The sequence below is a fragment of the Corvus kubaryi genome, unplaced genomic scaffold, assembly GCF_017639235.1.
Source record: "Corvus kubaryi isolate FWS band 111438036 unplaced genomic scaffold, C.kubaryi_AGA036_p1.0 70, whole genome shotgun sequence".
Lineage (NCBI taxonomy): Eukaryota > Metazoa > Chordata > Aves > Passeriformes > Corvidae > Corvus > Corvus kubaryi.
Window position 1 is genome coordinate 4,264,186 of NW_024582058.1, and position 14,123 is coordinate 4,278,308.

The window sequence follows — 14,123 nt, forward strand, 5'->3', positions numbered from 1 at the left end:
TACAATCAGGAAAACCTGTATACTGCTTCCTGTTCTTTTCTCTCAGATTCATACCATCTATTTAGTGTGAGGAAAACACCTGCCTTTATTTTTCCCGAGTTTACAAGGCCAATTACCCACGTTTATTTTTTTTTGAACCTGTTTCTGCTGTGTGCTTTAGGACCTCAACAGGAGCTGCGTTTACCTACAGATGTGATGGGAGGTTTTTAATGGAGAAGTGATACTTTCCTTTAAATCACCTAGAACATTTAGGAAAAAGTTAACAGCTCATCAAGCACAAAAGATTTTCTTCAGGTGCAACTCTAATGTTAAATGGAAGTGAAGACTAATTAAGCTTGACCATCTTCAATGCTCAGCTGTTAAAGAGAAAAGGCAGGAGAAACAGAGAGCGGTAAAGTTAGGGTGAGGTGGTTGGGTGAGCTCTTACGTGGTTAGAGCTTGGATTCACAAATAATATGCTTTTCTTGGAAAAGGGACAGTTCTGAGAACAATAATTGAATGGTGTTCTTCTTATTGTCTTGGAGTTTAGGAATTCTAGTTTCCAGTGTTACTTGAGGTGACTGGGTTGGCTCTTCTGTGAGTAGTTTGGCTTTTTTTTTTTTTTTTTTCACAGAAAATAGGGGTCTTCTGTTGTTTGCCGTTTATTTATTTTAATATTGGTTACTATTAGTTATTTGTTTCTAATGTATAATTGCTGCCTTCTGCCCACGTAATTTCCCCAGTTTTATATGTAGCAGTGACTAAACCATCTCATGTTCCAGAGTGTGTAGAGTATGAGGACAGTTTGTTTTGAGGTAGTGCTTTTCTTTGCTGGGTGTGTTACATTACCTTTAAAATACTTTTGTGTAGTGCCCAGGTTATAGAAATGCTTAAAAACTAACTAAATATTCTAGTTGGGGTTGTTTCTTGGTGGGGGTCAGTGTCATCCAGATATGATTACTTTAGAGTGATATGATGGGGGGGGAGGGGGGATGCTTGGGTTTATTTGTTCAAATTTTTTTTTTAAATTTCTGCTACATTGTCAAGGAGTAAATATCCTTCTCTGTAGTAAAAATGAGGTGATATCTGAGTACTTTTAATCTGTTAGAAGGTATTACTGAGTTATGGAGAGATGCTTTATAGACACCTAGGCTATGCATTTTCCTATGTCATAGTCTGTATATATTATTTTAGTCTAATCCGTGAAGTTAATGATAGTGTGATGTGGTTTATAAAGCACTTGTGGGAGACCACGTGTTTGATAGACTTAGGAAGTTTGACAGTCTTCTTATTCCTGGTTAAAAGAAGTTGCCTGTATATTCCTTTTAATCGTGCTGTTGTTGTTTCTTATCCTTTTTCCACTTGGGTCTATTCAGGCACCACCCTGTATGCCATAAGGAATTTTGCTTGTAAATGCCTGTCCCTTTTCAGTGGGAAGTGGCAGCCTTGTCCATTTTTCCCTCTTTAAAGACTGCTTTTGTCTCTCCTAAGTGAGCTAGTTACCTGTTACTATTTTATTTGATAAAGTTCTTTGTGATTCTTATCATATTTAAATGTTATAAAATTTTAATGATTGAAGATAGATAAGTGAGCCTAAACAGATTTTTTTAAGGCAGCTCTGGAGGAATTTGGGGTTTCTGCATGAAAAGTTATGTACCAGCTACTGCACCTGAGTCTCTCTGCTTCAACATGTGAAATCTGAGAGGGAGACTGCTGCAGAGAAAATATTTTTGTGGTATTAAAATATTGTCCACATCACAGAAATTTATCAGAAAAAATAGTTTATTCAAGCTCTGTGTTTGTGCAGAGGATCTTATCTGTGTAATGTACTATATTTCACTAGAGTGATTTTTGTCAGCAATAATTTGTATATATACATTTAGGCTCTGATGAATATCAGCTAAAATATGAAATTCAAATCTGGAAAGCTGCATTTTGTAATAAATGTTCCCAGGGTTCACTAATCTATCACGGGAAGATCTATGTTGAGAGATAACACTGAACAGCAGAAGGTGGGGTTACTGAAGACAGATCTTGGATGGATGGATTTAAACAAGTGGTGGCTAAAGGGTTTGAGTAGTTTGTTGTGGATTTGGTTTTTTCCTTTGTTTTTTAATTCCACCAGTTTACTTACGAGATGCAATTCTGTGGAGTTATAACTGTACAAGCTGCTCAGAATTGTGACTGCATAAACCATTTATTTTTTAAGCCAGTCCTGGCTGCTGCTGAAACACTGAGCTTGCCTTGGAGGGCATCCTTTTGGGACTGTTCTGTTACACTGCCACTTGTCCTTCCAGCCCGGCTTCTTCCTAATGGTTGTTAGCTCCTCATAGGGGCCATTCCAGGGGATTCCTCACTCCACTGCAGTCACTTGGTAGGATTTCAACGTGCCACTGGTGATGAGCCAGCAAAATGGAACCTCTGCTTTGCTTTCCCAGGGAAGGTTTGAATGCTTTGTGCCCTTGATGTAAAATTAGTAGCGCTCTTCCCTGCCCATCAGCAGCAAAAGGCTTCACTGGACCTGCACAGGCTCGCAGGGCGGGTGCAAATGTCACCAGGAGATGGACGGGTCACTCCCTGGTTTCACTCCAAATTGGAGCAGAGATTAATGGCGGTGTTACCAGCTCCTAACACAGGTTAGTTAATGGGAGCTAACTGTGAGCTCACTGAAGCAGCACTAATCTCACTGAAGTGTCTGTCTTTGATCAACTCATTCTCTCTCAGCAGGCCGAAAAATAGCCACAGGACAGGAGTGCTCGGTTTACAATCACGTTAATTTCGCTTTAGGTTTGTCTTTAGCTGTTGGAGATTAATGAATCAAAAGGGTGTTTGAATTTACAACCAGTTCTCTTCTAATCACTTGGCAGTGTTATTTCTGGCTGTTTTCTGCTTTGATTACCTGGGCCGGTCATCTAAAGGACGCTGCTGTTCTGCCGTCTGCTAGTGGGGTATAGCTTTAAATGTCTGGGAACAAGCAAGATGACAGTGGAGGGTGTTGAGGATTTTTTGCTTTTCCAGGTGTTTCCTAAGCTGTGTGTTAGTTGCAACCATGTCCGAATCCACCATCTCCCATTCTTCTTCACTCATTTTTGCCCATAAATCAGTCATTTTTTTTATTCCACCAGCGTGCATCAGATGTGGGGATAGCAAGTTTGGGATGTTCATTTGTGGGGACGTGTGGATGGGACCTGTGATGCTCAACAGTTAAGCATGAGCAAAGGGTCTGCTTAACAAGGTTTAAGGATGATAGCATTTGGATAAGTAGCTGGCATAGGGAATTGTAGGTTTCTTCAGTTTCTTGGGCTTTCACTCTTAGGAGGAACCTTGTGTCGTGAAGTGCTTGCGTGTCATATGGAGAACCTGGCTATTGTGGTTCTGTAAAGATTTGATTTGAACTCTGGTACCCTGCAAAGATATTATGTGCATAAAATTCCTTACCCTTTCGTTTTTCCTTTAATGTGCTTCCTTTTGGGCAGGAAAATTGAGTGAAAAGTGCGCTTGTAATTTAAGATTACTTCTCAATAAAAAGAACAGTGATCTCTGCTAGCTGCACCTGAAGAAGGAAAAAATCTTAGGTGGTAGGTATAGGTTCAGAAAGCCTCTTGGGTCAGAAATAGTTGCCAGGAAGGTATTGCCCAAATTTAACAGGATGCGGCTCTTGTAGTTTCTTCTTTAGCATACTACCTTCATTTTGCAGGTAATACTTATTTTACAGGAATACTGAAGAGGTGTTACTTGTTATTGTTGAGGAAGTATTTCCTCTGACCTGAACAGAAGTTTCAAAGATGAGTATCTTTATGAAAAGCTTTACATGGAGAGCAGACAAGTGTATTTTTTTTATTTTCTTGATGTAGGAAGAGAACAAAGCTGTTTAATCTTTGCATTTTTCTTTACCCCTCTGATAGGGACCCAAGTCCTTGGACAGCTGATGGTGTGTGACACTGGTACTGTTCCAGTTCCATTATAGTGTGAACGTGGCTGTGAGCCTGTTTTTGAGCATTAAAGCCTGGTGCTAATGCCCCTGATGCACCATCTCTTATCATGTTGAGGAGTCTTCTTTGTCATGAATTCATTAGTTTCATGCAGAGATCGTATATAATTCTGATTGCTGCTTGCAGGGAAACTTTAAAGAGGGGAATGGATACTGATAATTACTGAAACACCTCAATTGTATGTGCGAGTGGGGAGAAATTTTCATATCCATTGACCTTGTAGTGAAACCCTCTCGAAGGGTTTTTTTCCCCTCACCTTTTTACGTGATGGTGTTATGTTCAACTTCATGCAGAAACAGGAAAAGAGGCCATAAGTAGAGCTCAGCTTCTTTTAGAGGGTTTTGTGATTTTGGCACTTGTATCCAGTCTGGTGCATTGTTCACAGGCTTTCTTTGTTGTAGTCGATGAAGTAAACCATAGATAATTGATAATAATTTATTTTTGAACAGTTTTCTGGTCAGTGAATTTATGTGCAAGGTAAGCATGGAAGTGATGCTTTCTTATAAGTCTTTAAGTAAACAAAAATTAACTGAAAAAGAAGAGGAGATGAAGCAAAGGAGAGTGACAAGTAATGGGCTGAAAAATTAGGGAAAAGCAAGAGGAACATTTTAGAACAAAGTCATTACAATTACGTAGTTTATGTGCCTATCCTTTAGGACTGCTTGCCTATCTGTGTGTGTATAGGTGGATATGCACATTCAATTACTTCTGCCTTGATGACTGGCAAACAAGCACAGGGCAAAATCAATGTTGCATACAAATATGCAAGTGTTTCCTGATAGGTTCAAAATTTTAACGTGTGTTATGTATTCTCTTAGCTGCAGGTAAAAATTGAGTGAGAGAATAGAAAGCAAGAGACAAACAAGTGAGCAGTGGATTAGATGTGCATGATGTTCACACCAAACTGCTTTTAAATAAGGCAGTCCCAGGTCTGCATCAGGAATACAGTGCCTGGGATGGGTGTTCCAGTGTGTGGGTGAAATGCTGAAATGTTTTGAGCTCCTGAATACAGGGTTCATTCTTGGGTGCATCAACTCTACTAAAATACAAAGGGTTTCTACCTGGTATAAATATAACTTACTCCTGATTTAGGTTTTCTTTATGCTGTACAGAAAGAAGAAAAGGGCAGTTGTGGAAATAAGCCCCCAGTCTATTGAGCTCACAAATTCTTAGTGGTTACCTAGCAGTCACTCTACCTTTATTGTACTTTCATCCACGTGCTTTCTCCTAAATAATGTATATTTGGTCCTTTTTCTATTAACAAATTTTGTTTCAGTCTGAAGGTTCCCTTTTGCTTGCTGTTTGAAGCAATGCAATAAAGGGGAATTGTTAACAAGGAAGATTGTTGTAAAGATTTCAGATGCACAGGATTATTGTTTTCTGAGATTATTGAAAATTGATTCACTAGGAATTTGTTGCCAGGTAAGTTTTCCATCTTTGAAGTGCTCTATTTTCCCTGGGGAGCCCTTATTGACTTGTTAACTAATTTATCTAGTTAACTAGATAAAGTAATTCCTTTCTGGGATGGCTGAGTTCACTCTTCAAGCAGAAGTCTCCAGGTGTTCTTTGCTATTTTGCACAGGAGTATTTAATTATTCCAGATAGTTAAGAAATAATGCTAACCTGTGCAAGGTTGCTTTTAATTATGTTCTCATCTGCCAGACTTTGGGACTATTTTACTATAATGTGAAAACAGGGACAAGTGAGATCTTGGAGTCACACTTTAATCTTTGTAATGTGCTGGTTGTTTGCAGATGAGATACAGAAAAGTAAAGCTAAGAATTTATTAATACACAGCTAAAATCATACACATATTGATAAATAAAATAATTCTGGTCACATCAGCATAGCCACAAAAATAGTGTGCCATGTTGACTGCTGAAAACTTGTCAGGGGGAAGAAATGTTCTATCACAACTGTTGGAAAAGTGGAGGGAATAACTGGTTTCATGTTTGTGAATTTTCCAGGTAGTCCACATCTGTGCAAGTATCCTTTTTGTTAAGCTGCTGGTTCCTTCCCCGACGGATGACCAGTGGGTTCTTAATATTTCTGTGTACTGTTGTATAATGCATGTGGATAATAGCACTGGCTATGCTCTATGCCTAGATAAACGCAATTAATGGCAATGATTCTTGAAAGCAACGAGTTACTGTTAAGCTGCACTTTTTGGAGTCATCTTCTTAATACTTAAGTAGAAACTTAAGGCTCCTGTAGGGGTTTTTATTTGGTGTATGATCCTTCTACGTGTTTCATGCGGTGTGAAGTGGATTCTGCTGTGAGTGAGGAGAATGCTAAGGGAAGGGCTGAGCTCTGAAACTCAGGGATGAGAGCTTCTAGCAATGAAACTACAGCGATCTTGCTGTGAGAGAATTGTCCTCAATGTGGCGTCCACCTGAGTGCAACTGAGTCTTAGAGTTGTCTGGTTTTGCTTTAGGATTTCCTTCAATGCACACAAATTCTTGAGGCAAAAGTCAGGAAGTAAAATGAATTTTTTGAAGCATAAATAAAGTGGTGAGGCATTTAGGTGTTTGTGTAGTATGTGTTCTCCACCCCTAGTTAGTCATGGCTGTGGAAGGACCTCCTTGCCAAATACTTGATTCATAGCTATGCTGTGTAAATTGTGTTATCGTGTAATAGTATGAGGCAGAATGTAAATTCTGGGTGAAGGTGTCTCCTAAAGGCTGGGTCTAACGTGGTAACAGATACAGATCTAGAACTGTTACCCTGCAGCTCAGCATCTTGGTGTTTATTTTGACTCAGGTAGAAATCATCTGTATTTTTCACTAGCAAGAGACATGCATAGACTGCCCTACCTCTTTCCTGGGACTGTAGCTTTATAAATTGATTTTTTTTTCCTTTAAACTACATGTGGATTCTTTTCATTTATCCTTTCATGTGCCCCATCAATGAAGCACGTAGGAAGATAAAAGTATTAATTACCTTCAACTACTAAGACTGAGAATAAATAGGTTTTCATATTGCTAGTTTCATACTGTACTATAATTAACAGCGTCCAAGAGTGCAGAACTTGAAACAGATTAGAAAAGAAACCTCAGTGCTGTTCAGCTTTTACCTTCAGCCCTGCAGCTTTCCAAAAAGTATACAGTGGATTTTCAGTCTAGTGGATATTTCTTAGCTGGCAACAGATAAAAGCCTTCAGTTTCCTGGGAGAGAACCAGAGCATAGAAAAAGCTGGTTGCATAGCCACTAGTGGAATCCCTTTAATACTGGCTAGGTGATCTTGAGAATATTTAAAATAACAGTAAGGAGAATCTCATTTCAACAAGACAGAGTTCATTCTTGATAAAGGGCTTTCCAGAAACTAGCTCTTTGTAACTATAGAAACACTTAAATTTTCTAATCTTTGATGGAGAATGAGAACAGATTTTGCTGAGTTCTCAGTAAATCCCAGAGCTGATAGTGAATGCTTAACACATTGAATGTAGTAGGAAAGAGGCTCTTTGGAACTTGCTTCCAGTAAAACATTCTCTAAATCAGAGTAATATCCTTATGAAGCTGCTTAATGATGAAAAAGGTGGTCAGAGGAATGTAGTGGTGGATGTCCTTGGAGTTGAGAGAAAAAGGCTGAAGCAATGTAAATTAATTTTCTGAATCTTTCAGCAAATTATTATCTCTGTTCACAGCCCCATTTTATGAAATTGGAATCAAACCCAACTGTACTTCTTCTGCACTTAAAGAAGAATACAAAACTGTTGGTAAAACTAAACAGCAGCAGCAACAATACTTACTGCTATGGAGACAGCTAAAATCTGTATAATACGAGGAAGATGAAAGGCTACTTTAAGTCTATAACTTTAAAGATAAGTGTGCAAGTCACTAAGAAAGTGAGCACCCTGCTTAAGTTTGAACAGAATTTGATATGGAGCCAAATTGAGGTGGAAGGGCTCCATCCTGAACTAGTTCTTCAATTCTCATAGAAAACTTCTTGTTTTTCCTTTAGCTGTTGTTAAATGGGAAGGACTTCCTTGAAGGTGCTTTTGTTGTAAGGAGATCTTTATTTGGAAGACTCCCTCCTGTAGGTAACATGCTTCAGAATGTTTGTGAAGGAATTTAGGGAGCAAAACAGAGTTTAAAAAATTCCAATGTGTGCTAGGTCATATCACGCTGAATTAAATGATGAGTAACAAAGCACAAGGTGTTCAGAGTGGCTGTTCCTAAATAGTATATTCAATGCCAGGCTTTACAAACAGCTTCCTATTCTTCGTGTTGCTGATTTTGTAGATCTTGTCACTGAAAAAGGAAGAGCTGGAGAAAATCTGCATATGTAATCCAACCTGCATAGTTTAATTGCAGCCACCTCAAGCACCTCTGTGAAAGCTGTAGTTTTTACATGGGTAAGGCCCCTGCCATTAGTGAATGCCACTGGTCCAATGCAAAACTTAGTTTGCAAGCAATATTGCTTGAGAGCAATGATTCCTCTCTCCACTACTGCACCAAAGAGAGAATGTAACGTGAATGTAGTTTCTTACAATTTCTCAAGGAGCTGCATGGTTAGTCAGATACACAGTGATTCTTTTATTTAAGATGACTTAGCTTTAATAGCGTTATTTAGGAGATATGTGGCTAAATATCCATGCAGGTATTGGAAAACATGGTAGTTGGATTGTAACAAGCCATGGTGACCCCAATAAGCACTTTAAGCCCAGTAACTCAGTGCTGTTAGGGGAAACTTAAGCAGTGGTGCAAAGCCTGAAATTTGTAAGATTATTTTTCACTGATGCAGAAAGAACCTTTCTTTCATGAGAAAGAGACGCTTCTATTTTTTAGGTGTACACAGCAGGATTTTTGATATTACTTTTACAGCTGCAAGTTAACTTTAGTTTATTTTTTTCGTTTTAACTTCTTATTGGGTCAGATAAAAAAATTTCTCCCAGGTTTGACCTGAGATTTCTCCCCATGCTGTAATTTCAATTGTCATTCCATGCTGCTGACTTAACACTTATGCTTTTTCAGCTGAAAAAGCATATCTTGCAATTGTCATGACTGTTGTGTATTGTTAATTAAATGCCATAAGCACATCTGTCTCTGAGAGAAGGAGGCTACAGTTTCAGTTAATGGTTATTATATAGGGTGAGTATCAAGGAGAGTGTGCTCATCTCTCTTTTCCAGGATCACACAGGTGCAGGGATGTGCCTCTTGCTCGAACTACAGAAACAAAGATTGATACCAACCGAGATGGATAACGCAGCACCCTTAAGTCAGTGCTGACTCTCGGTGAGAGATTGAGGCTGGCACTGCTCTCTGCAGGTGTCTAATATGTATCTCTCTAAGCCCGTCAGTCCCCCAGACAGTCTCTGAGGTCAGGGGAGACTGACTCTAGTGCAAGGCAGCGCAGCTGTGCTGCTTCCAGTTCTGCTGCCTGGGATGTGGGCGAGAGAAACCCTAAACTGGTGTCTGCCTGGTGCCTTCTACCATGTTATTTTTTCTCTTGGAAATGCCTTACTTGATACATTGTATGATTTCATTTGTGGACTTTTTCCCTTTCGTTTTTCAGGCTGAGGTAACAGCCCTCTGGAAGAGCTGGAAAATACACAAGTAAGTTTTTCGTTTTTGGGGGTTTTTTTTCTTCCTCCTCTGAGTCATCTTTTGGAAGACCATGTCATTTGCCACTCTGTCTAGAGAGCTCTGACTGACTTCCTAACACTGGAATTTAAATTGTTTAAGATCAGGTGGTGAGTTTTTCAGAATCTTGGAAGAATTTCAAGTCATTTTTCAGGTTTCACGGCAGACAAACTTGAAGCAAAAGTGCTTTCAAACAGTCTTTGCTTTTTGTTGGCATCCATACAAAAGCCTTGAGATTTTGGGTGGGAATTTAGAGAAACATGTATTTCAGATTTTTTTAAATTAGAATTTGTGTAACTAGAGGCAGAAGAATGGCAGAGTCTATTTTTAATTGACCTTAATATCGTGTTTTGGCCAGCATCTGCTCGGTTACCTGATTGCAGGTGATCTGGATTTGTTCTGTACCTTCAGCAGGGCAAGTGAGCACAGAGCTTGCACAGATTAGCCCGTGCAGGCACCTGCGCAGCTTTCCATCCATCAATGTGTAAGAGATTTAGCTTTTACCAAGTGTGTATTAGTTCTTGTCTGAAACTTCCTTCTGGCAGATGTTCTGCTCCCAACGTACTTTTTTCTGCCCCTCTTGCCCCCCCCCCCCCCCAAAAAAAAATCTCTCCATGCTTTTCATAAAAAGTAATGAACAAAGGATGCGATCGTTGTCTGCGGGGAACTGAATACAATACTTGGCGTCCAGTGTTGATTTTCCTGGGGAAAAATACGAGCTACTACTCCCTCTCCTGGCCTCATAGGGGAAATATGTGGAATTGTCAAAAGGGGGCATTCTTGCTTTTTCAGACAAATGAAAAATAAGTCATAAAATAAGTGTATAGTTAGACTGTCATTTAGGTAGAGTAGAAATTGCTCCAGCTGAAAGTCTTTAGTCAAAGCAAATATAACAGATGGAATATTAAATATCAGAAGTGATTTGCAGACTAATTTAATCCCTTACTTTGTGGACAGAGGTTTTATCTATTTCACCTAAGGTTTACCCAAAGCTTTTGTTAATTGATGAAAATGCCCACTGCAGTTACACATGCACCGTCTGTGTCTAAAAATATATCTCCCCTCCCATTGTCATTTAACTCTCAGAGGATAATTCTCTGTATCTGTGAAAATACAAATCTGACAAAGTCCTGCAGGTCTGTATAAGGATTTTCTACAGCTGATTTTGATCTGGTATGTGTAGAGTTGCCAAGTAGTAGTTGAACAAACTGTGTATTCTTCTAAAAATCTCTTGAAAGGGCAAATCCTTATGTATAACCAATCTGGAGGTAGCTCTGGAAACTGAGAAGGTACTGATGCCCTGGGTAGTCCAAAACTGACTGCAAATAGAAAGTGATTTTGGTTTTAAGCTTCTGTGTTAAGAGATGTCATCAAAGATATTTACTTCTAAGTTTGCCTGAGCATTTATGGATTAAACCTTTTAACAAACAGGTTCAAACTGGTGCTGATAATTCCTGTTTATAACCAAATTTTACTCTGCTCTTAGGTATTTCTAGGGGTTTTATTTGCTCTAATGTTATGGTCCTTATGATTAGTAGAGTCTTCATATACATGGTAATTAATATGCTGTAGCTTTAATATTCTGAATCAACTAGGGCAAAGCAAACATATGACCTGCAATAAAAAAGTCACATCTGAAGATTTTTTTTTCCTCTTGCCTAAGAAATAATTTTCTTTGTAATTCAGTTTATCTAGCTAATGCAAATAAAAATTATTTCTGCCCTAAGATTATAGAATATTATAGTCACTGTATTTTAAAAAGATGTTACTTTTCCACCAAGATGCTGTTTTTTGCACCTCAGCATCTAATTTAAGTGTAGTGGAATGTTAGGGCTGGGATAAAGATTTTTCTCATGCTAAGAGGTATAATCAGAAAACACCAGCACAACAAGAAGGTTAAAAGCACATAGCTGTAGAGAGGGCCATAAAATAGTTTCGTTTTAAAACAAACAGAAAATTTCAGTGATCTTTCTGTACTACCCTTCACCTCCTGTAGTCACTTATGCTTGAGGGAAGTGGGTGCAAGGCACTACCAGATACTCCTCACTCAGGTTTATAAGCAACCACTAAGCTGCAGAGGAGCAGGCAGTGCTTACACTGACAGTTTTCTCCTGGTAATGGAAGAAAAGCGCTGGTCCCAAGCACTTGATTCTGAGCTCCTCGTAGCCCTGCTTAGCCAGGGTGGGAGGTTAATTTGGAGTTAACTGCGCCAAATACTCCAGTTTGTTACGCTTTAAACTGCTAATGTAGACATCCCCTTACAGGGACCTGGGTATTCGAAAAAGATTAAGTTGAAATGAGCTGGAGGTACAGAACAAAGTGCTGACAGAAAAGCAGTTGTAGGTATAAGGAAGAAATCTAAGTGTAATCTGCACTCATCATCAAACCAAAAATAAAACAAGAGCAAAGAATTAATCCACTATGCATGACAATAAAATAAAAAGGTTCAAAGGTGAACAGAAAACAGGCAAGATGGTCAGTCTGCTCCTTGATTAAGTGACTGAATATGTTTTTTGGGCTTGTGCCTGCAAAGATATTCTTCCCCTACATGTCCTGTGACCAGTGTTAGGATTGCTCTGTGTGTGTGTATAACTCTTCAAGTTCATCCTGTTTTGTACTACTTTGCACCAAGTGCAGCTCCTGAGGGTCAACTGCAGAGGGATGTAAAAATGCAGATTGCCAGTCTGATTTGGCTGAGATAATGCCCAAGTGTGTGCTTTGAGCATGGTTTTACTCTACTGCAAGTTAGTAGGTCTCCTAAGATAAATGATAGGTTATTACCATGATTTTTTTATTAGGAATCCATTATTAGTGTCCTTGTGGAAGACAAAATGCTGTGGTTTTGTTTAGTGGTGTGTTTGTGCAGGTGTGAGGGAGTGTAAGATATGTAGCTATTAAAAACCCTCCAACAACCAAACAAAAACCAGCTATAAATGATCTTTATGTGCCATGAAGTAGAAATCAGGTGGTAGATTACTTGTAAGCTACCTCAAAAATGTGTTTGTGAGAATAAATGAAAGTATTCTCAAACAAAAGACTTGCTATTGCAAGTCAAACCTGATTTCAAGATGCAGAAGAGGAGGGAAGGAGCTTGCAGTGACTGTAGGGAGGTATCAAGTAAAGAAGGCCACAAGCTATGAGGGTAAAGGGCTGTACAAGCAGCCAGGAATAATCATTTGTGGAATAGCATGGAGGAAATTCTTCAACCTGGAGTTCTGCTAGCAACGATAAATTCAAGCAATCAAAGTTATTTTGATAATACTATTATTACACAATGAAGTATTTTATATTCTTCCTAACATTCTTCAATTTGCTGGGGAAGAAAAACTCAATGAAACAAAACTCCAGCAGAAACCTGGTGATCAGGAAAATTATCTGAAAGTTCTGCTAGTTCACAGCATTAAGAAGGATGTAACAGCAATGGGGTGTTGCATAAATGCAGGGATTGAAATTCTCCAGAGGAACAAACTTGGGTGAACATGAAATAAATAATCAAAGGACTTTCTACTGCACCAGCCTGACCACTAAAATGGTTCAGTTAGAGGCCAAGCCTGCCCAGCTCATGTTTAAAAAAATGAATTTGAGAGAACTTGGTGTTGCACGTGACCAGTCCTTTAACTGACTGCAGAGTGAGGCTGTGTCAGGATGACAATTGTTCTTGTGTTATGTCAACACCGGGCTCTGGCTAACCCACAAGAGGGACACAATTATGATTCCTCTAATAATATTAATGAGTTCTGTGTCTGTCCAGCTCTAAAGGAGACTGAATACCCACCACTCCAACGCTTTCCTGTTTTAACTTGAGCCAGTGGTGAACTGGTTAAGGCACTTTTCAGCTTGTGGTAATTTTGTTCCAAAAGAAGTGTCAGATCCATTGTTCTTATTGCCTCTTAATACGTCTTTGGAATACAAGGGTTAACTTTTCTCAGCAGTGCGATGGACTTCAGTTTAAGTAAGAATCAGCATGAGAGGTTTCAGTACTAAATTAGAACTTGATTCTGTACAGAGTTCAAATTTGGTATCAAAAGTGTCAAGATTTGCATGTTAATTTGGCTGTGAATTTCTGCATGGGCGGCTGGACATCCTTCATTTGAAACCATGGTTCTGTAGACTTTGATTTCATTTAAAGGGGAAGGAAAAACCCAAAATCCTTGAGAGGGTAATCCAGGGAGCCCTGAAACCAGTCTTTGAACTTGTCCCTGCAATGAATGTAGTGCAAAACTATGAAGGCAAAACTTTATTAGGAGAACTGAGAAATTAAGTGGATTTGTTCTTCAAACTCCCCCACAGAAACTGCTCCATTGGTTTCACAAGAAGATGAATGTTAGTGAAAATTCCGTGATCAAGCATCTACTCAAAGGTAAGAGCAAAACTCCAATGGATTCTTGGCATTTGGGAAAATGTGAAGCGAATTCTGGAACTCCTGGCTTAGCTTTGTCTTCAAATATTGTATTAAGGAACGAAGCAGGGGAGTGCTTTTGGAGCTAGTGCTGGGTGGGAAGAAAAGGTAAGTCAGAGCAGAATGATAAATAATGTGTTTTTCTCTGAGAGGAGAGGTGTCGTCTTGTT

The 14,123-nt window shown here is 39.1% G+C and overlaps 1 protein-coding gene across 1 annotated transcript in view; it reads left to right on the forward strand.

Moving 5' to 3' along the window:
• The first annotated feature begins 13,852 nt into the window (after nt 1–13,852).
• BCL11A (BAF chromatin remodeling complex subunit BCL11A) overlaps nt 13,853–14,123 on the forward strand; it is a 128,150-nt gene continuing 127,879 nt past the window's right edge. The window contains exon 1 of the mRNA XM_042049372.1: nt 13,853–13,914. Within this exon, the coding sequence (XP_041905306.1) occupies nt 13,872–13,914 (43 nt within the window). The 5' untranslated portion in view covers nt 13,853–13,871. The remainder of the gene's footprint in view (nt 13,915–14,123) is intronic.